This window comes from Lolium rigidum, chromosome 4, assembly GCF_022539505.1.
Source record: "Lolium rigidum isolate FL_2022 chromosome 4, APGP_CSIRO_Lrig_0.1, whole genome shotgun sequence".
Classification (NCBI taxonomy): Eukaryota; Viridiplantae; Streptophyta; class Magnoliopsida; order Poales; family Poaceae; genus Lolium; species Lolium rigidum.
This window is the reverse complement of record NC_061511.1, coordinates 253,273,864-253,295,306: the sequence shown is the minus strand read 5'-3', so window position 1 is coordinate 253,295,306 and position 21,443 is coordinate 253,273,864. Positions and strand designations below refer to the sequence as shown.

Genomic DNA, 21,443 nt, shown 5'->3' with positions numbered 1-21,443 from the left:
GCATATCGACATGTGGTTCGTACATACATCCCAATATACAATAGGGTATGTCAACCCAATAATTGTGGCCGAATTTCTGGATGGGTTAATGATACGTCTCCAACGTATCTATAATTTCTTATGTTCCATGTTAGTTTTATGACAATATCTACATGTTTTATTCATACTTTATATCGTTTTGATGCATTTTCCGGAACTAACCTATTAACAAGATGCCGAAGCGCCAGTTCATGTTTTCTGTTGTTTTTGGTTTCAGAAATCCTACACATGAAATATTCTCGGAATTGGACGAAACAAAAAGCCACGTTCTTATTTTTCCAGGGGCTTCACGGAGTCCGAAGGAGAGACGAAGGGGGGCCACAAGGTGCCCACACCCTAGGGGGCGCGGGCCACCCCTTGGCCGCGCCAACAGGTGGGGACCCCACCTCGGGACTCCACCGACATCGCCCCTTCGCCTATATATGCTCCCAGATGTGAAAACCCTAAAACACCCGACGATATTCCACGAAGAGTTCCGTAGCCGCCGCCATCACGAAGACAAGTTTCGGGGGACAGAAGTCTCTGTTCCGGCACGCCGCCGGGACGGGAAATTGCCCCCAGAGTCATCTCCATCGACACGACCGTCATCTTCATCGCCGTTGCTGTCTCCCATGATGAGGTGGGAGTAGTTCTCCCCCGAGGCTGAGGGCTTTACCGGTAGCTATGTGGTTCATCTCTCTCTCCCATGGTGTGATCATTATGTGATCATGAGCTTTGTATCAGTATTAATCTATGTGCTACTCTAGTGATGTTATTAAAGTAGTCTATTCCTCCTCCATGATGTAAAGTTGACAGTGTGTGCATCATGTAGTACTTGGCGTAGGTTATGATTGTAATCTCTTGTAGATTATGAAGTTGACTATTACTATGATAGTATTGATGTGATCTATTCCCCCTTTCATAGCTATTGGTGACGAGTGTGTATGCTATGTTAGTACTCGTCTAAATTGCAACGGTCTATTATGCACTCTAGAGGTTACTTTAATATGAACTCCGGATTCACTCTCCACGGTGTGACGGTGACAGTGTGCGCATCGTGTGTGATTCCTTTATGAAGTTGTGGAGCTTGTTTACTCCGGCTTGAGGTGTGCTTTTATAGCCCTACACAATGAATGGTGTTTGTTATCCAACAAGAGAGTGTTTGAAAGTAGCACAAGTGAAGAGAAGTTATTTATTTATGTGATCATTGTTGAGAGTGTCCACTAGTGAAAGTATGATCCCTAGGCCTTTTTTCCAAGCATTGAAACCCCGTTTCCAACAAGTTCTCGCTACATGTTTGCTTGCTGCCATTTTTATTTCAGATTGCAATTACTACTTACAATCATCCATATTACTTGTATTTCACTATCTCTTCGTCGAACTAGTGCACCTATACATCTGACAAGTGTATTAGGTGTGTTGGGGACACAAGAGACTTCTTGTATCTTAATTGCAGGGTTGCTTGAGAGGGATATCTTTGACCTCTACCTCCCTGAGTTCGACAAACCTTGGGTGATTCACTTAAGGGAAACTTGCTGCTGTTTTACAAACCTCTGCTCTTGGAGGCCCAACACTGTCTACAAGAATAGAAGCGCGAGTAGACATCAAGCTATTTTCTGGCGCCGTTGCCGGGGAGGTAAGGTAAAAGGTATTCACAGCCTCCGACTACTAAGCATTTTCTAGCACTGTTGCCGGTGTGTGAGTGCTCGAAGCTATTTTCTTTAGATTCTGCAATTATATCTTTTTGTTTCTTGTTTTTATTTCAGTAGTTAGGCTTAATGGAAAACAACAAAAATATTAGAGATCTTTATAGTATTTATCTTGAGTTAGGACATGATGTGTTTGAAGAGAAAATTAAAAAACCCATGGAACTTTGTTTGCAAAATAGTTGTAGCAATGTTATTAGCATGAACTCTTTGAACACTATTATTGCTAATGCTATGGAAGAATTTAAGCTTGGGGAAGCTGGTTGTGATATTTTTAGTCCCCCAATTTTTGAGGAGAAAATTTTCTTTGATGATACTTTGCCTCCCATTTATGATGATTATAATGATAGTGGTATTTTGGTGCCACCTACTATGGAGGATAAAGTTTATTATGATTATACCATTCCTGCAATTTATGATAATTACAATGATGGTTGTGATAGTTTTACTCCCACTATTACTAATAAAATTGATTATGCTTATGTGGAGAGTAATGATACTTTTATGCATGTGAATAAGAATGCTTTATGTGATAGTTATATTGTTGAGTTTGTTCATGATGCTACTGAAAGTTATTATGAGAGAGGGCAACATGGTTATATGCATCTTAATAATATTAAGTTTCCCCTCTTTACGTTGAGAATCTTGAAGTTGCGCTTGTGTTGCCTTTCTATGCTTATTGCATTATGTTTACATGACTTGTTTATTTACAAGATTCCTTTTCATAGGAAGTGGGTTAGACTTAAAAGTGTTTCTTATTTGCTTTTGATGCTTTCTTTTGCTTCAACTCTTATTTCTTGCGAGAGCATCATTAAAATTACTGAGCCCATCTTAATGGCTACAAAGAAAGCACTTCTTGGCAGATAACCCATGTTTTTATTTTGCTACTGTTTTGTTGTGTCTTGGAAGTTGTTACTACTGTAGCAACCTCTCCTTATCTTTATTTTATTGCATTGTTGTGCCAAGTAAAGTCTTCGATAGTAAAGTTGATAGTAGATTTGGATTCCTGCGCAGGAACAGATTTTTAGCTATCACGAATTTGAGTAGATCTCTCTGTAGGAGACTCTAAAAATTCTGCCAAAATTCATGCGTGTTCCTCAGATATGTACGCAACTTTCATTCAATTTGAGCTTCTTCATCTGAGCATGTTAAGTGCCTCTAAAAAATCGTCTTTACGGACTGTTCTGTTTTGACAGATTCTGCCTTTTATTTCGCATTGCCTCTTTTACTGTGTTGAATGGATTTCTTTGTTCCATTAACTTCCAGTAGCTTTGAGGAATGTCCAGAAGTGTTAAGAATGACTGTGTCCTCTATGAACATGTGAATTTTTGATTATGCACTAACCCTCTAATGAGTTTGTTTTGAGTTTGGTGTGGAGGAAGTTTTCAAGGGTCAAGAGAGGAGGATGATATATGATCAAGAAGAGTGAAAAGTCTAAGCTTGGGGATGCCCCCGTGGTTCATCCCTGCATATTTCAAGAAGACTCAAGCATCTAAGCTTGGGGATGCCCAAGGCATCCCCTTCTTCATCAACAACTTATCAGGTCACCTCTAGTGAAACTATATTTTTATTCTGTCACATCTTATGTGCTTTACTTGGAGCGTCTGTGTGCTTTTATTTTTGTTTGTGTTTGAATAAATTCGGATCCTAGCAATCCATGTGTGGGAGAGAGACACGCTCCGCTTTTTCATATGAACACTTGTGTTCTTCGTTTTACTTTTAATGTTCATGGCTAAAGTTAAAAGCTGCTGCATTTATTGCCATTTGGTTGGAAACAGAAAATGCTTCATGTGGTAATTGGTATATTATCTTGAATAATTTTATACTTGGCAATTGTTTTGAGTTCTCAAGTAGATCATGTTTAAACTCTTGCATCATGTAGTTTAAACTTATTAATGGAGAACTACCGTAGATCTTGTTGAAATTTGGTTTGCATGATTGGTCTCTCTAAAGTCTAGATATTTTCTGGTAAAAGTGTTTGAACAACAAGGAGACAATGTAGAGTCTTATAATGCTTGCAATATGTTCTTATGTAAGTTTTACTGTACCGGTTCATGCTTGTGTTTGCTTCAAACAACCTTGCTAGCCAAAGCCTTGTACTGAGAGGGAATGCTTCTCGTGCATCCAAAACCTTGAGCCAAAACCTATGCCATTTGTGTCCACCATAACTACCTACTATGTGGTATTTCTCTGCCATTCCAAGTAAATTGCTTGCGTGGTACCTTTAAAATTTCATTCCTTGTCTTTGCAATATATAGCTCATGGGAAAATAGCTTAAAAACTATTATGGTATTGAATATGTCGCTTATGTATCTTATTTCTTATAAGTTGCTTGTTGAGAGGTAACCATGTTTCTGGGGACGCCATCAACTGTTACACTTTTGTTGAATATCATGTGAGTTGCTATGCATGTTCGTCTTGTCTGAAGTAAGGGTGATTTGTGATGATTAAATGGTTTGAGTATGCATATTGTTAGAGAAGAACATTGGGCCGCCAACCAAAGCCATGTATCATGGTGGAAGTTTTAGCTTGGACATTAATCCTCAATCTCTTATGAGAATATTATCTGTTGTTGAATGCTTAAGCATTAAAGAGGAGTCCATTATCTGTTTTCTATGTTATCCCGGTATGGATGTCCTCAAGTTGAGATCTATCAAAATCGAGAAATCAAATGCGATCTATCTCCTTGGACCTATGTACAGGTGACATAGAGGTACCCCTTTGTGACACTTGGTTGAAACATATGTAATGCAATGATAATCCATGGAAATCCGAGCTAATTAGGACAAGGTGCGAGCACTATTGGTATTCGATGCATGAGGTTTGCAACTTATAGGAGGTTTTATGCATAACACATATGAATTATTACTACCGTTGACCAAATTGTTTCCATGTTTTCAAAATAAAAAGCTCTAGCACATGAGTAATCCCTGCTTCCCTCTGCGAAGGGCCTTTCTTCTACTTTATGTTGAGTCAGTTTACCTACTTCTTTCTATCTTAGAAGCAAACACTTGTGTCAACTGTGTGCATTGATTCTCACATACTTGCTTATTTGCATTCATCATATTACTTTGTATTGACAATTATCCATGAGATATACATGTTGAAGTTGAAAGCAACTGCTGAAACTTATATCTTCCTTTGTGTTGCTTCAAAACCTTCTATTAAGAATCTATTGCTTTTTGAGTTAACTCTTATGCAAGTCTTGTTGATGCTTGTCTTGAAAGTACTATTCATGAAAAGTTTTTTCTATATGATTCAGTTGTTTAGTCATTATCTTTACCATTGCTTTGAATCACTGCATTCATTTCATATGCTTTACAATAGTATTGATCAAGATCATGTTGGTAGCATGTCACTTAAGAAATTATCCCTGTTATCGTTTACCTACTCGAGGGCGAGTAGGAACTAAGCTTGGGGATGCTTGATACGTCTCCAACGTATCTATAATTTCTTATGTTCCATGCTAGTTTTATGACAATACCTACATGTATTATTCATACTTTATATCGTTTTGATGCATTTTCCGGAACTAACCTATTAACAAGATGCCGAAGCGCCAGTTCCTATTTTCTGCTGTTTTTGGTTTCAGAAATCCTACACAGGAAATATTCTCGGAATTAGACGAAACAAAAGGCCACGTTCTTATTTTTCCAGGGGCTTCACGGAGTCCGAAGGAGAGACGAAGGGGGGCCACGAGGTGCCCACACCCTAGGGGGGCGCGGGCCACCCCTTGGTCGCGCCGCCAGGTGGGGACCCCACCTCGGGACTCCACCGACATCGCCCCTTCGCCTATATATGCTCCCAGATGTGAAAACCCTAAAACACCCGACGATATTCCACGAAGAGTTCCGTAGCCGCCGCCATCGCGAAGACAAATTTCGGGGGACAGAAGTCTCTGTTCCGGCACGCCGCCGGGACGGGGAATTGCCCCCGGAGTCATCTCCATCAACACCACCGCCATCTTCATCGCCGTTGCTGTCTCCCATGATGAGGAGGGAGTAGTTCTCCCCGAGGCTGAGGGCTCTACTCGGTAGCTATGTGGTTCATCTCTCTCTCCCATGGTGTGATCTTTATGTGATCATGAGCTTTGTATCACTATTAATCTATGTGCTACTCTAGTGATGTTATTAAAGTAGTCTATTCCTCCTCCATGATGTAAAGTTGACGAGTGTGTGCATCATGTAGTACTTGGCGTAGGTTATGATTGTAATCTCTTGTAGATTATGAAGTTGACTATTACTATGATAGTATTGATGTGATCTATTCCCCCTTTCATAGCTATTGGTGACAGTGTGTATGCTATGTTAGTACTCGTCTAAATTGCAACGGTCTATTATGCTCTCTAGAGGTTACTTTAATATGAACTCCGGATTCACTCTCCACGGTGTGACGGTGACAGTGTGCGCATCGTGTGTGATTCCTTTATGAAGTTGTGGAGCTTGTTTACTCCGGCTTGAGGTGTGCTTTTATAGCCCTACACAATGAATGGTGTTTGTTATCCAACAAGAGAGTGTTTGAAAGTAGCATAAGTGAAGAGAAGTTATTTATTTATGTGATCATTGTTGAGAGTGTCCACTAGTGAAAGTATGATCCCTAGGCCTTTTTTCCAAGCATTGAAACCCCGTTTCCAACAAGTTCTGCTACATGTTTGCTTGCTGCCATTTTTATTTCAGATTGCAATTACTACTTACAATCATCCATATTACTTGTATTTCACTATCTCTTCGCCGAACTAGTGCACCTATACATCTGACAAGTGTATTAGGTGTGTTGGGGACACAAGAGAGTTCTTGTATCTTAATTGCAGGGTTGCTTGAGAGAGATATCTTTGACCTCTACCTTCCTGAGTTCGATAAACCTTGGGTGATTCACTTAAGGGAAACTTGCTGTTGTTCTACAAACTTCTGCTCTTGGAGGCCCAACACTGTCTACAGGAATAGAAGCGAAGTAGACATCAGTCAATTATGATTAGCCTTTAACGCTCTGGCCCAACATTGGTAGGACCGTTATACCCCACATCCCAATTATGATAGCTCGGTTGCACTGCATGGACCAATTATGACTAGCTGGTTGTACTTCACAGCCCAATTATGACCAGTTGGTTACACTGCGTAGCTCAACTATGAGCGTCCCATTGTACGGAACGACCAACTCTAGTCGACCTTTTGAAGTCCACTGTCGGTGAAGGTTGGCTGGTTGTACGACACAGACCCAACTTTGTCGGCATGTTAAAGCCCATTACCCAATAATGAATGGCCATTTACATACCACGGCCCGATAAAAGTCGCATCCTAATTATCATTGGCCCATTGCATGGTACATCCCATGAGGCAGCCCATCTTATTGTACATGTTGTGAAATCCCAAGAGGGCCAACACTAGGTCGGCTCGTTAAGGTGCAACACTGTGTTGGCCCATTGAGAGCAACGCCGTATCGGACCATTGAGGGGCAACGTTGTGTTGGCCATATCTTTACAGGACCTAAGAGAGCGATCAACTGAAAAAATCACGCAAAAATAACATGATTAATATAGAAATTACATGCATAAAAATATATAGGTAGGCTTTGTTGGCAGATACAAAAGTGGGTCTGTAGAATCAAGCAAGAAGAGCACACATCATATCCAAGGTACAAAGCTAGTCTAGTTGTGAAAGAATTCAACTAGAGAAAATGTATTTACTTTGATGAAATACATTCTCCGATAGTGAAGATGACATCAATAAGAATGATCCATACCATGGCAGCAGATATCAACTTGGAGGTTTAGCAAATGACTGTGACGATATCTTTCCTACATGGAGAGTTGGTGGAAGAAATATACATGGAGTAGCCTAAGGAATTTCTTATTAAAGGCAAAGAAGATTGTGGGCAAGTTTAAGAAAACTCTTTATGACTAAAAACAAGCACCAAATGGTACATGAAGTTTGTTTCTGTCATGAGGGAGCAAGCAGATTATAAGAGGTGTAGCTCGGACCATTGTGTATTTATTCAGGGTTCCCGGGTGATGATTTTATCATGTTGAAGCTCTATGTTGATGATATCTTGATTGTTGGCAAGAATATCTCCAGGATTGCTAGACTAAAGATAGATTTGAGTAAAAAAATCAATAAAGATTTAGGTCAACAAAGTATATTCTCAACATGATAGAGAAAGCTAGAAAATCCAACACGTAGTACTTGTCTCAAGAGAAATATATTGAGAATGTACTTCGCATGTTCAATATGGAGAAGGTAAGAGCAGCGAGTTGTCCACTAATATCTCATTTCAAGTTGAGAAAAAAATCAATGTCCCTCCCCTCACATCATGCAAAAGGCTTCAATGGTTAGGAGTTTGATGTATGATATGGTGTGCACATGGCTTGTTATTTCTCAAGAGGTTAGTATTGTGTGCAGATTTATGTCCGATCTAGAAACATCACATTCGGAAGATGTGAAGTGGATTTTGATGTATCTCTGGGGCACCACAAATATGAAGCCTTGTTTAGTGCTCATGAGCCCAACATGATTGCTTATTCAGATTCGGTCTTTAATGAAGATGTTGATGGTACAAAGTCTACTTCATGTTATTTGATTTCACATTCAGGGGGAAATGACATGGCAAAACAGGTTGCAAAAGTGTGTGGCTTTGAATACAACTAAAGATGATTTCATCGCAGTAACATGACAAGTAAGGAGCTATTTTGGCTAAAACGATTGGCTTGTGAGTTTGGGTTTGAGCAAGACAAGTATGTGTTCTTTTTGTGACAACGAGAGTGTCATCCCCCTAAGTAAGAATGCAAGTTTTCATTCAAGGTCGAAGCATATTGATGTACGCTATCATTGGATTTGAGACGTCCTAAATTCCGAGCAAACGCAGATTGAGGTGGTGCACATAGATAACAATGGGATTGATGTTGACCAAGGTGGTGACAAGAGAAAAACTCGATATATGATGACGGCTCGCCGACATGACTGTCGGTAGGTAGTGAGACCCTACATGGTGTCAAGAGGGGGAGTTTGTTGGCTCATGTCCCTCCGCGTGCATGGAGGTGTGTTGGCAGCCCAACATCAGCACAGGAAATGCAACATGTGTCAACCGTTGACCGAGCTTCCAACTCCAACGGCTCAGCTGCCTCCTTGAGAGGTAAGAACGAAAAAACCCTACCAACACTCTTGGTGTTTGAGTGGGAAAGAAAGAGTAATGCCGGAACCTTGTTTCTATTGTGAGAGGGTGAGATAACACACTAAAATACCACAACCAAGTGAGAACAGAGGAAGAAGGAGAGAGAGGAAGAAGGAGAGGTGGGATTTCTGAGATTTGACCGATTTGTCTTCAAGGTGGTGAGGTGGTGATTAGATGATCAAATGTGCTTGGATTGGCTCCAAACTTGGTGAGCTTGTTCCTTACCTTGAGTATTTCGATTTGGTTCGCTAGTTTGAGATTTAGGCCAGTGGAGAGTCACATTTGAGGGCGACTTTGTTAGTTCATACTACTACATTTTCAGTACAGAGCAGGTTTGGTAGAAGAATAGTTTAGGTAGGCAAACAATTTCCGATTGAGATGATTTTTTGTAGTATTCTGGAAACACAAATGCTTAATTGGCTACCAAATTTTATGTAGTTTGGATATGTGGTTTAAGAGAAGTTTGTTGATTATCGAAGGGACAGAAACTACGATATATTTGCCTCATTGTAATCTTGCATGGTGTCATTGGGCAACGTGCTTTAAGTGTGGTTTAAGATGTTGAGAAGACTTTGTACCAAGGATTCTCATAGTGGAATCGGATGGTTTGTACCTGTGTTTTTTTCTCCTCATGTTGAGGAGGTTTTCCATGTTCCTTATGTCACTTGTGTGTGTGCGCTTCTATTTATACTAGTGGTTGGGGCGCCCCATGGGGCGCCTCCTCACCAGAGTTGTGCGATCTAATCCCACTCCAATCATAAATAATTCAACACCCAATACAGGTTTCCTTGGCATGCCTTCTCAATGGTATTGCATCAAAATCAAAACTCATTCTGGCCGTTTTAACCGCTACATTTCACTTCACAGTTTCTAGCAAATTATAATACAAGCTGACAATTGTTTCTCAATGCACCATCTCATGGAAAACCTTGGAAGTCCAAAAATAAGAAATGTCAGCCACTTCCAAAATTTCATAAATCAAAGTTACAATATTTGTATAGTAACGAAATGAAGTTGCTCTGATGTGGTGTCAAAGAAATAGGTAAAAGCAATGAGATGCATCCACCATTGCAGCCTAGCTCCAAAATTTTAGCTTACTATGTGTAAAATAGGAATACATACATGTACATAGAAAAATTACGCATTTTAGCCAAACACAAACACGTAGAGGGGTAAACACTTCCACATGTAGAGGCCTTTTTTTTAGCAAGAACTTCTCTCTGGCCATACTGAATTCTACATCTGTCACCTATACACAAGAAACAAAAAGAGAAATCTAAGAAAATGGGATTAATTTTGATTGAGAGAAATCTAGAAAAGAAGGTGCATGAACTCTATGGCCAAGAGCAGGTTTGTAACACATGAGTTATGAACCTAACATAAACAACACAAGTCGGTATGAATAATTTGCAATCAAGGCGTGGACTAAAATTGTTTTTGGGAATTCTGCAACTTGCCACCATATTTATAATTAGTCGTAGGTTGGAGGAAAATGTAATCTTCGGAACAGATGTAGCAGCGGAAGCGCGAGCATCATGAACAAGAAAGAACCTAGAAATCTATGATGGCCTTTGTGTCCCATGTATTTTCACCAGTACGTCCCATACATATATTAGATATGAGACGGCTGCTACGTGCTAACAACCCAGGCATGTGCTCCCCTTGTGGTGAATGGAGAACTCACCTCACCAGTTGTGAATGGAGAACTCACCTCACCAATTGTTCCTTCTCGAGGGATTCAACGAGGCCAGGATCCTATTAGTCCCTCCATTTTCCTGCTATGTATTGAAGGTCTGTCAAATCTGCTATTTCTCAAGGAGCCTATGGGGATTGTACAAGGAGTTCGTAACATTCGCGCAGACCCACCTATCTCCCATCTCCTCTTCAAAGAAACTCCTATTGTCAAGGTTTAGGTCAGAAAATCAACTTGGAAAAATCTTCGATTTTCTTCGGCCTCCGTTGTGTCCATCGAGTTAAGCTGGATGTAATGAATAAGTTGGGAGTGGCCAACAAAGCTCGGTCTAGGGAGATTGATGACATCACTATTCAATTGTTGTCTGTACTATAACTAACTTGGCTAGCAGTAACGTCACTATGCATGTGATGGTAGTAGCTGATAGTTCAGCCAACATGACAACCTTATACAACGAGAAGCAACAGTGGTTAAATATTTGTAATCCATGAACCCAGTGGTTAAATATTTGTAATCCATGAATCCAGGACTAAAGTATGACATAGTCCAGGAAAATTGCCAACTAATTTATTTTCCTTACTACTTGACCACTGAAGTACCACAGCTACCATTCTCTAAGAAAAAGTAAGTTGACAGCGCATCAAAGCGGTAGGCAATTCGCTGTTGCCTAGCACCTAGGCGCGCCTTTGTTAACCATGAATTGCATACAACGATTTGTTCTACTATTGCGAAGTATGTCATCTAACAGACCTGTAGCCTCATGTTACTGAATATCACTAAGCATGAACACATAAAACTTGAAAAGATAGGAAATAGTATTAATCATGCCACTAAATATTATTAAGCATGCATACACAAAACAAAAAACCAGTATATATTCTTTCTCGGGCTACTAATATCCAAGCTGGAAAATAACCACTTACTAATATCAGGCTACTAAGGAAATATAGTAATAGCACCAGAAAATTGTGTAACCTGCGACATCTTCATATGTATTTCTTTGATCTATCCAGGTCTTTTTTAGGCCAAACTTACATCTGAATAATATCCTCTATCCAAGTTGTGCAAGCTCACCTTTTCCCTAACCATCTAGGTGTTCATTTTTGTACAAAGTAGCAGGCACACCCTTAATAAAGCTAATTTTTTAGGTGGTGAAATCACCAAACTTGAAGAAGGTTCATATTGACCGCCTTCTTGATCGCCGGGTCGGTCCCCTGTAAACCGTCCGTGTTCCTGCAGAGAGATGGGAGAGAGGAGTCAGATCAGAGAGTGGAGAACCTAGATGGTTAGGGAAAAGGTGAGCGCCCGTGACTGCCGGCAGTGTTCATCATTCCCCGCCACCACAACAGGTAGCTTGCTCGCTCGGCGCCGAGTGGCCAGCCTGGAGTAAAGGGAAAACCCAACATGCTTTAGTAGTTACCATTCAGCACACATAACAGTAAAGGGAAAACCAAACAAGAATTGCTTAACAGATTTAAATACTTATTAGCATATGATATTTACGTGAGTGTATCCAGCAAGACCAATAGAGATTGCCTGAGTTACGTATCTTCAGGTCATGCTGCCGGCGCCCGGCAGAAGAAACAATGCCATGCCTCATCGGCATCATGACATGATTTGGAAGTGGCTCCATCAACAGCCCAGCGTTCTTCCTCCCCACCAGAAGTCTGGAATCCTACAGCACCACAAGATAGGTCAACATGGAAATTCTTTCAGAGCTAGTAGCAAGGAGATAAAGATAATGTATGTGCTTAGGTATGCGCTCCACAAGTCCAAATCTCTTTAATATCGATTAATGAGACATCATCCTCAATCAATAAACGCTCCATCCAGACCAACACAACCCCTGGAACTAAGATCCGATATTTTCCCCTTGGATGTCCCATTTGGCCCATCCGGAAACTAATCGAACCCCATCAAATAGTAACACATCCCACACTAAGGTTGTCAGGTGGGATCCCACTTTTGTCCCACTTTTAGTATAATTTGACTTTTTTAGTACAAATTTTGACATCAAAATTTGAACTACATGGTACAAAATAACATCCCACCGGGATCCCACCTTGACACCCTGCCACACAGATACCTCTCACCCTGGAGACGCTGGGTCCGATGCGGCCGTGCGGCCGGAGGAAGTCGCCGGGGCATGACGAGGCGACGCACATGCGGGAAGAAGACGGCACCTGTGCAGGGTCCGCCGTCGCAGGGGCACGCGCTGCAGACTCCATCTCCCGTGCAAAGGTTCCTGCTCTCATCACCCTTGGGCGCCCTTTTTCGGGCACTGTTCTTGCTCCCATTAGGTGAGAATGAGGAAGAGCGGCAGGCGGTGGGGAAGGTGGAGGAGACGTGAGGGGGAGGTCGTATGCGAGGATGGTTCTAACTGGGCGAGGTCACAACAAATCGACTCGTTTTCTAGCTTTTTTCTTTCACCCGATGGCGATAAGCGAGCGCCACGGGGCTATCGTGGAGGGCTGTGAGATGGGGCAAAGGGGTACGCACTTGCTTGTTCTCAATTTCCGCTATCTATTGGTTGATGTTATCCTCGAAGTTTATTCACACATGCTTGTGGGGTTGTGTATCTCCCCAAGCACGGGGTTGCCAGAGAGCGTCCCGATGTGGGATTTGGCGGTGCCATGCCAGAATCTTGTGCATTAGCAAGGTCTTCGATGGGTCAGCGAGTAGTGGCAGCAGTACATGCAATTTGGTGGTGCTTTTCTTGAGTGTAGCTGGTCTTGAGCTCCCGAATGAAAGTTCTAGGCATGCTCTTAATTGGTTGTATGTGGCAATAACAGCACTATCGCCCATTAATTGCATTGTTTGGAGTTTGTTTGGACTTGAAATTCAGGGTGAAGAGTCATTCCCTCCCAAGCCGTTGCTTTTGGAGAACCATTCTTGCAGTCCATGTGTTGTCAAGGATGGCTGGTGTTGCTGCTCATCACGGATCACGGTTGCTAATTCTCTTTTTTCCTTCTTGTTTAATAATTTGATTGCGTGCAATCTTGATGTCCTGACGAGATCTTTAACACTTTATTGTTACAGAGGTAGGATGTAATTTGTATCGCTCTAACATTAACATACCTTTTATTGAAAATATGTGGCCAAGTATGCTCGCAATTGTTTGTTCGACTCACACACTGCTAAGCTGGCATGACGGGCCAATGGCTTAATTAAACCATGTTCTAGCACCTTTCATGAAAGCCACAGCTCGTTTTTCAGGCGTAGCCATATTTCCGAATAAATTTGTCTTGGCCTTAATGCAAGTTGTAATATCGCAAATTAGGTACGGTTGGTTCATGTGGCTCTGTTGTTTGGCAATGCTGAGATTGTTTATTTCTTCTCCCATTTCACAAACGGAATGACCTACTCTACTCATACAAATGCAGCACATCCACATCCCAACTGCTCTTACTTTTCTTAATCGTCTTCTACTTTGGCACCAAATGCTGCAAAGTGCTAACCCCTTCGTTCAGCCCAAGAGCCGTCAGAACATAACAGCAAGAGAGCCAGGCCGATTTCTTCCCTTGGCCGGCCTACTTTCTGCTATCTTTCCCTAGCTAGTGATATTCCTTTCCCAATATCTTAATAACAATATAACAATACGATCTTGTCACATGTTGATGGCCGAATTTGCACCCCCTCCAGGGGATGCTTCAGAGGCCGGAAAACTGGTTTTGTTGAGATTGATGAATAGCCTGAAATTCTGCTCCTGTAGAGCTGACATTCTCTGTCATGATGAAGTTCCTGCGGAAGAGTGTATGAAAAGGGTGAGATGAGATATCAGAATAATGAATGAGTTCTGACTGTATATACTACTGAATATTCATAAGTAAGAGAATGTCTTACTCGCGAGGACGGGAAGCCCAGATGGAGCTGAGAGCACGGAGACGGCGATGATACTCTCCGAGGGAGAGGAAACACCGAGCTGTCTGTCTGGTGGTCAGAATCCGCCGAATGCGATGCAAGGTTTGCTGTCTCAGATTATCAGCCTTCATTGCAATGCCATGTTGAGATATTAGGTCAGTTACAGGAAGGGATAATTGTCAGGCAACTTTAAATGAAATCTAACGGTAGCACTATCTACGTGCAACATTTCAGAGTGCAATGTTTGGTGGCGGCAGCATCTGATGATAATAACAGGTCCAAAGCCAATGTTCCTGCTTGAGACACGGACTAGTTGAAAGCTTACTCCTGTTCCATATTGTAAACCTCAAACGTGATGCAATTTTCTTCTTGAAGACTAAAATTTACTTATCCATACTATGTGCAAACTTAACATACTAGAAATGTCAAGGCAGTTTATGTTCCTTTCTGGAGTCTTCGGATCTAAACTTCTCCAAATATATCAACAAAGGTAAAATATAACTCCCAACTCCACCAAAGTTTATCCACAAACCACAATCAAAAAATATTTTTTAAATAAAAAGAGAGAAGTGGAGCAATTGGATGTCATAGTCTCCTTTTATTCAGATACGGGAGAGAAGAGAACCTACAGAAAGACAAGACACACTTGTTTTCTAATCCTTTCGTGGAGCAGCATGATCCTACTTTAGTTTAAGGCTCATCTGATTCATCCCTAAGTGCTAGAGTTTAGGTTGTTGTGTCTCTTTCTTGATTCTAGATGATAGGACTGAACCCTTGCACATCCCCATATATGTCTGTGCATTTGTTGAACTACCAGCAAACATAAGGGGATCCAGGGTGGGCGTAGGACACAGAACAATTAATTCAATCCAAAAAGGCGACCGTCATATTCCTACTCAGGCTTTATATAGAAAGTGATAGGTGTTTATGTCTACAAGACACTTGTTTTATACTTTTATGTGATAAGAAAGAACCTTGTTTGAAACTCGGTCAATTGCTCACGGAAACACCAATATTTAAATGGTCCATAAACATCAGCCAAGATAGTTTATAAGGGACTGATTATGCCTACTGGAAAGTGCTAATGATGTTTATCTGCATGATCTTGCCAGTTGCTCAAACAAAGTTGACCATGCTACTAAGATACAGCTTATATCACTAGTGCCTTTCTGTTCATCCGAAAAGTAGAACATCATTCTGTAGGACAAACATTTTGACAATATCTATTAAATAAGGTGTGGGGGCTTAGTAGCATGTTTATGTTCTTTCTATTCAAAAAATCTCAGAAGTGTCTTTCTATTTTGTATGTTCAGAAAATGGTTAATCATGCCCGGACAACAAAATATTGACAGCACGATGCACGAGTTGCAACAAAGAGAAAATTACTGACCTGACGATAAAAGCTCTCGAGATTGTCGAGCCTGTCAAGTGCTAGGGCCATGAGACTGGTATAGTTGGCAACATCTGCACCGTCGTTGAGAGGGCCAGCGCCCACCGCATCGGCCAGCGACTGGTGCAGCTGTTGAAGCCCCTGCGCTAGCGCCTCCTCAGCCTGCTCCGATGACTGCTGCAGATTGCACATCCCCACCAGCTGCTGCTCCGTCAGTGGATCGAGCTGAGGTATCAGCATCTGGTGCAAAAAAAAAAAGGCCAAGAGGGCTCAGCATTTAACATCACCATTCTAATCATGCAAGTGTCACACAACAAAAATCATGGGGCATTTGCGTTGCCACTTCGTGAGACCTTGAGGATTTCCGAGGGCCGGAACCCGGCCATCCAGAGGAAGCACCGCTCAGACTGCGTTGCCCACATTCCGGTCATGAGGTGGAAGACGTCGGACCTGGCGAGCACGGCCCTCAAGTGGAACAGCTCGTCGTAGTGCCGGATGCATTCTTCAACGATAGTTCCAAGGTTCCCGTCGAGGACTTGGGCCTGCAATGCACCCTGAATCCCGGTCATATACTTGCTGTCTTCATCTAACCATCGGGCGTACTCCATGTCGAACATCACGGCGCCTGTAAATTGTAATAGCACATCAACAAGTTGTTGAATTATATACACAGTTAAAATTCGTGAAGCGTGTACCGGTGCAAATGTAATAAATGAGATGGTTACCAGAACTCATTTCTCCGGGCGCACTGCATCCTCCGGTGAGCAGACCCTGAAATGAATCAGGAGTTAAGCATATGGCAACACTAGGTGAACACATGTTAGATGTTCTAGAGAATTGGAACCTGTGAACGTCCTCTCTGAAGCTCTTGCTCGATTTGCTGAAGCCTAATCCGGCCTGTTTCTAACTGCTGAACATATGCCTGCAAAATACGTGCAATTGTTTTTGTTAGAATTTTTTCTGATGGTGATGAATCTTTTACTGATTTAATCTGTTTTCTACCTTTTTCCTCAGCCTGCTCTTCCTTGCAGCTTCTCTGTTCTGAGCCAGTCGCCTTTCGGTCTAAGAAATAGAGATACAAGTAAGAGTGGCACAAAAATGAAATGCAGGGCCATGCAATCAACAAATTGGTACCAAGTGAAACTACACCTTTGGATCCAACGACGTGCCATCTTTTCTTGTGGATCCATGCTTCCTCTGCATCAGAGCACAGAAGAAAGGTTGATCTGGAAGTTAGAACAGTGCGCAATGGAAGTACATTGGAGCTAAACATCCTGTTCGGTGTTGCTACCCACCTATAAAATAACCTATTCAATTCACTAGGAGCTGTTTACCTGCTTCTCTCTCTTAAAATAGCAGCAGTGTCTAATTGTAGCTCATGAACTATTGGAAGAGCATGTGCCACTATTGTGGTCGTTTTATGTTCCAAGGAACAGTTCAGGTGGTTATCATGTTGCTTCTATCCATCAAAAGGAGAGACGTAAAATCACTATGATGTCCCCAATCATCTTTGGCGACATTCTTTTTTCTCTAGGGCCAGCTTTGACCTTTTTGATATTGCCTGGCCTGCAACTGTTCTAGAAATATGCCATTTTCCCATGCCCACCCAACAACCCCCATGAACTCCCTTTTTTCTACTCAAAGGCATGTCTAGAACTGAAAGGATGCTCAAGCTCGAACACAGGCATGCTTATGCTTCTGAAAGCAAGCTACTTCATACAGAAACACAAGCTCTTGTTTGCATTGAAATGCTTAACTAAGAGCTTCCAAAAAAAACTCAAACCAGGAATGAAGACGACAAAGCATACAGTATATATCAAAGTGTCACTGTTACCTTATCTTGGGCTCCTCCTGCATGTTGCTGAAAGCTTGGTGTAGCAGCTGGCGCTGGCCCGAGTCCTTGGTTGTAGTTGTAATCATCAATGGTCACCATCAACACCTCCTGCGGCTGGCCAGAGTCGGTCCTCATACTGACTGGGGACACCAACTCGGCCTGTGACATTGTGTTCTGAGCGGAGCTGGAGTCAGTGCTCCCTACTGACTGCGAGTTCGCCTGTGAAGCAATATAGCAATTAATCCCAGAAACAAGAGGAGGGCGGCCGGCCGGCAGGCAGACGAAGACAGTGAGCTAGCGAGCAAAGCAGTTAATTAACCAAGAGCAACTTTTCTCCGCTGCTGTGGTCAGAAAGAAACTGTAGGAGCCTGTGAATGATCGAGAGAAGCAGTGCTTACACTGTATGGCTGCTGTAGATGACTCATTGGCCAGGAAGGGAAGATCTCCAGAGTGGGGGGCCTAGCTGCAAGATATCCTGCTGCCGCTGCATAGATACAAATGGAATTAAAGGCCTTGTCAATCGCTCTCTACCGCAAGAGGTTGCGAAAATGTAGACAAAGAAAGGAGAGAGAGGTGAGGCGTGGGGAGTCCTGGGATCACACCATTTATGCTGCCCCTCCTCCCTCCCCCAATTGCATGTGGTTAAGGCTCATGGCTGTGTTTGGCAAGGCAAAAGCCAAGGTACGGCGAGCCTATCTATCTATGGTGTGTGTTGTGGGGAGGGAGGCAAAGACACAAGCCTTTCTCGCAACCAGGTGGTTAAGGTTTGGAGAAAGAGAGATCGAGGTGTGGAGAAAAGGCAGCGTCTTACACTTGGTGTGGACATCACCTTCTATCATGACAGGATCGACACCAGCAGCAGTATAGGTGCCATGGATAAGGGCCTCCTCCAACTCACCAAAGTAAGCAGCGGCTGCAGGTTGCAACTCCCTCCTGGAACAAAGCAGTAGAACTCAGCATCAGTGGTGGTAGGCATATGCAATATATGTGCAGACCAGATAAAAACTTTTTCGAGAACGTAAAAGCAATGCAAGATAGTTGAGGTGGACAGATAAGGATGAGACCCAGAAAGATGAAATCACTTACAGGATCCAGGCCTTAGGCATTAAGAAACTATTTGGTTCGTGGGAAGAGGTGTAATCCAATACGGAGAAGGTTGGATATATATAGCAGGAGAGTTGGTTATAAAGGTGGTTAAAAAGAGGCGAGGGGAGGAGGAGGAGGAGGCTATATTTTAAACCAAGCAAGGCGCTGGAGTTGAAAACTAGTAGATGATGCGAAAGAACTTTAGCTGTGTTGTCTTGGCAATGTACTAGCTAGCTATCTAGCTGTTGAAAGAGAGGAAAATAGCAGACTAGAGAGTGAAGGTGCAGTACAGGAAGTTGGCAGGTGGTGCAGCAGGAGGAGCATGGCCTTGGATTCCATATACAAGTGCTTGGCCGAATGGTACAGCTCCATCACGATCACTTGCTGCCATCCCCCAAGAACTCTCTTCACCTTGCATCATGGCAATGAGCAGAAGAACTCTACTCTGCAACAAGGGAACAGTACACTAGTAAGCTATGCACGTATGTACGACGTATTCAAGTATATTCAAGAGGTGGAAACTTGCTAGAGAGAGAAAAGAGCATACCATATGATAGGATGTTGCCTCCTTTCTTGTCTGTCTTCTCCCACACTGTCAAATCGAATCGCCCTTGGAGTTTCATCCACTACTGTACTGTACCCCAAAGAAGATATTGTGTCCTTTTGAACATGCCCTAGGAGCATGTGTCTCTTTTCAGTTTTCACAGGGCTAGAGAGAGGGGGATGATAGGGGAAAGATGTGGTAGGCCTTTCCCTGTCAGGATTTCTGTCTCCTACTATACTGCCTGTAACTACCTTTCATCTCTCATTGGGTGCCCTATGGCCTAGCTTCTGGGACGGCAAGTACTCACAGCAAAAAGATCATTGAGGAGAGAGATAAGAGCAGTGACACAAGAGTTTTCTTTTCTATGAGCAAAATAGGGAGCTCTAGACTGAGAGGGATATTCCACAACTAGTTGCGCCCGCACCTTATTTTTGTTGTGACATTTCCAAGTTTCAAAAAATGCAAACTAAAATTCCAGACATACATTATGTTGTATCTTGTGCATCTCTGAAGTTTCATCCAAAAATATGTCAAGATGTGACCTACACAAAAAGAACAAATGATATGTAAATAGTATGTGACACTATTTACGTATGTCTTCTCTTTTTTACACATGTCACATTTTGACATATTTTTTGATGAAACTTCACAGATGCACAAGATAAAACACAATGTATGTCTAGAATTTTAGTTTGCATTTTTTGGAAACTTGAAAGTGTCACAACAAAAATGAGGTACATGATCTATCCATCTTTCTACTTGCAAGTTTCTTATTACTCCCTCCATCTATAAATAGGTAACTCAACTTTGTTTAGATAAGATTGTATTTAGAATTTTAGATACGTTTTTAGTGTGTAGATTGTACATAAATAAATTGAGTCACTTATTTTTGGTCAGAGAGAGTATTTTCAAGCGGAGACAAAAGATTTGCATCAAGACATTTTACAAAAAACTAAAAGGCCAAGAAAACGGCAGCACAAAAGGCTATTCTCCCAGCAAAAGAAGTATATTTCTAGGGGTAGGAAATAGGGCTCGTTTGAGATTATCCTTACTTCCAGATAATAGGTCAGCATCACTGCCTTGTCATACACTAAATACTAAAAGGATTTCCCCTCAAATAAAAGTTTTGTTTTAGCATTGCCATTTCACTCTATTTGCAAATGCTATGGATCACTATCGGTTATCAGAATATGTTTTTACGACAAAGTTGCCTTCTAATTAATCCTTATTAGTGCTTAACCCTCAGGATAAAGTAGGGCCACGAGTATAAGAAAGAAGGTGCAGTTATAGTATACTCACTGGAAAGGTCTTGGGGTCAGAGTTCTGCGTAGATTTGTTGAATCCTTCGGCCACACGAAGACCAATAAGATATTTCTCATGGCTTTCACCCTTTGAGACACGATTCCTAGAGATAGAGAGTTCCCTCAAAAAAAAGCAAGAGATAGAGAGAAATCAAATTCAGCAGCGGAAATCTTGAAGCACACAATGAAAAGAAACGACAAATTCATGGCACAATCTCTAGCCATTAGCTTTGTACTTTTCATTTCCATGATATGTTATGTATGTATCGTGGTGCGTGTGAAGTTGTAGCCTTCTTGACGTTGTACCAGCCATCTTTATCTATCTTCTATATGATTAATACACCTTTTAGGGTGTATTCTCGAAAAATGATAAGTTATGACGGAAGCTGTAGGCATCACATCAAAGGAACTTGCTGGTTATCTGGGCTCAAAATCCAAGATAGCATCTTAATACCTATTTTCCATGAACAGTCAACTGGTCATTTTTCTGAAAATTTGCAGCACCCTTCTCCTTTACTGGGGGTGAAATAGAGGTATGCAGTAGTCAACTTGCAGCTTCCAAAAAATAAACAAAAAGGCTGTAAAAGACCCTTCAACCAAAAATTGCACCAGAGATTACCCATCTTTATTTACGAGAATATAGTGAATATTCCAGAAACGGCAGTGCATTTGGGTCCGAAATAAGGGTACAAACTGACATCTATAGGTCAACATAGTGGCCGCTGAACTATGACCGTGGCGGCAGTGAAAAGCAAACAGTCCTCATCAAATCGCAGGATTGAGACCTCACAAACTGCAAAATGGCCATCATTGAGAACTAAATGTAAAACAAACAAAAAGTAAATC

The 21,443-nt window shown here is 41.9% G+C and overlaps 2 protein-coding genes and 1 long non-coding RNA gene across 4 annotated transcripts; all 3 read right to left on the bottom strand.

The window, feature by feature from the left end:
• Window positions 1-9,822: 9,822 nt before the first annotated feature.
• Window positions 9,823-11,652, bottom strand: LOC124707530. The gene is made up of 2 exons (XR_007004899.1): window positions 11,557-11,652; window positions 9,823-10,137 (listed from the first exon to the last, which is right to left on the bottom strand). It is a non-coding gene; the product is annotated as an uncharacterized LOC124707530 (long non-coding RNA).
• Window positions 11,653-11,678: 26 nt separating this feature from the next.
• LOC124707529 lies at window positions 11,679-12,928 on the bottom strand. Of its 2 annotated transcripts, XM_047239191.1 has the most exons (3): window positions 12,765-12,928; window positions 12,085-12,256; window positions 11,679-11,962 (listed from the first exon to the last, which is right to left on the bottom strand). In XM_047239191.1, the coding sequence occupies exons 1-3, from the start codon at window positions 12,876-12,878 to the stop codon at window positions 11,868-11,870; spliced, it is 381 nt and encodes a 126-aa protein (XP_047095147.1). In that variant the 5' UTR covers window positions 12,879-12,928; the 3' UTR covers window positions 11,679-11,867. The 2 variants fall into 2 exon arrangements, with proteins under 2 accessions (XP_047095147.1, XP_047095148.1); XM_047239192.1 differs by having other exon boundaries at window positions 11,679-12,256; window positions 12,668-12,928.
• Window positions 12,929-13,951: 1,023 nt separating this feature from the next.
• On the bottom strand, window positions 13,952-18,844 carry LOC124650266 (transcription factor TGAL5-like). Its single transcript, XM_047189812.1, has 12 exons — window positions 18,753-18,844; window positions 18,478-18,599; window positions 18,065-18,150; window positions 17,667-17,885; window positions 16,982-17,029; window positions 16,835-16,894; window positions 16,677-16,754; window positions 16,558-16,603; window positions 16,186-16,457; window positions 15,833-16,072; window positions 14,425-14,567; window positions 13,952-14,322 (listed from the first exon to the last, which is right to left on the bottom strand). Exons 1-12 carry the CDS (start codon window positions 18,770-18,772, stop codon window positions 14,232-14,234), a joined length of 1,425 nt encoding a protein of 474 aa, XP_047045768.1. The 5' UTR covers window positions 18,773-18,844; the 3' UTR covers window positions 13,952-14,231.
• Window positions 18,845-21,443: the final 2,599 nt, after the last annotated feature.

What these genes read in the sequence shown, in the direction of transcription:
- LOC124650266 (XM_047189812.1), bottom strand. Translation starts at nt 18,772, where the DNA reads ATGCCTAAGGCCTGGATCCT. An exon ending in AGGTGATGTCCACACCAAGT is followed by an intron (nt 18,151 to 18,477) that starts GTAAGACGCTGC and finishes GTATCTATGCAG; the next exon opens with CGGCAGCAGGATATCTTGCA. An exon ending in TTCAGAGAGGACGTTCACAG is followed by an intron (nt 16,604 to 16,676) that starts GTTCCAATTCTC and finishes GATTCATTTCAG; the next exon opens with GGTCTGCTCACCGGAGGATG.
- LOC124707529 (XM_047239191.1), bottom strand. Translation starts at nt 12,878, where the DNA reads ATGGGAGCAAGAACAGTGCCCGAAAAAGGGCGCCCAAGGGTGATGAGA. An exon ending in CGACGGCGGACCCTGCACAG is followed by an intron (nt 12,257 to 12,764) that starts GTGCCGTCTTCT and finishes GTGGTGCTGTAG; the next exon opens with GATTCCAGACTTCTGGTGGG. An exon ending in GTCTTGCTGGATACACTCAC is followed by an intron (nt 11,963 to 12,084) that starts GTAAATATCATA and finishes CCTTTACTCCAG; the next exon opens with GCTGGCCACTCGGCGCCGAG.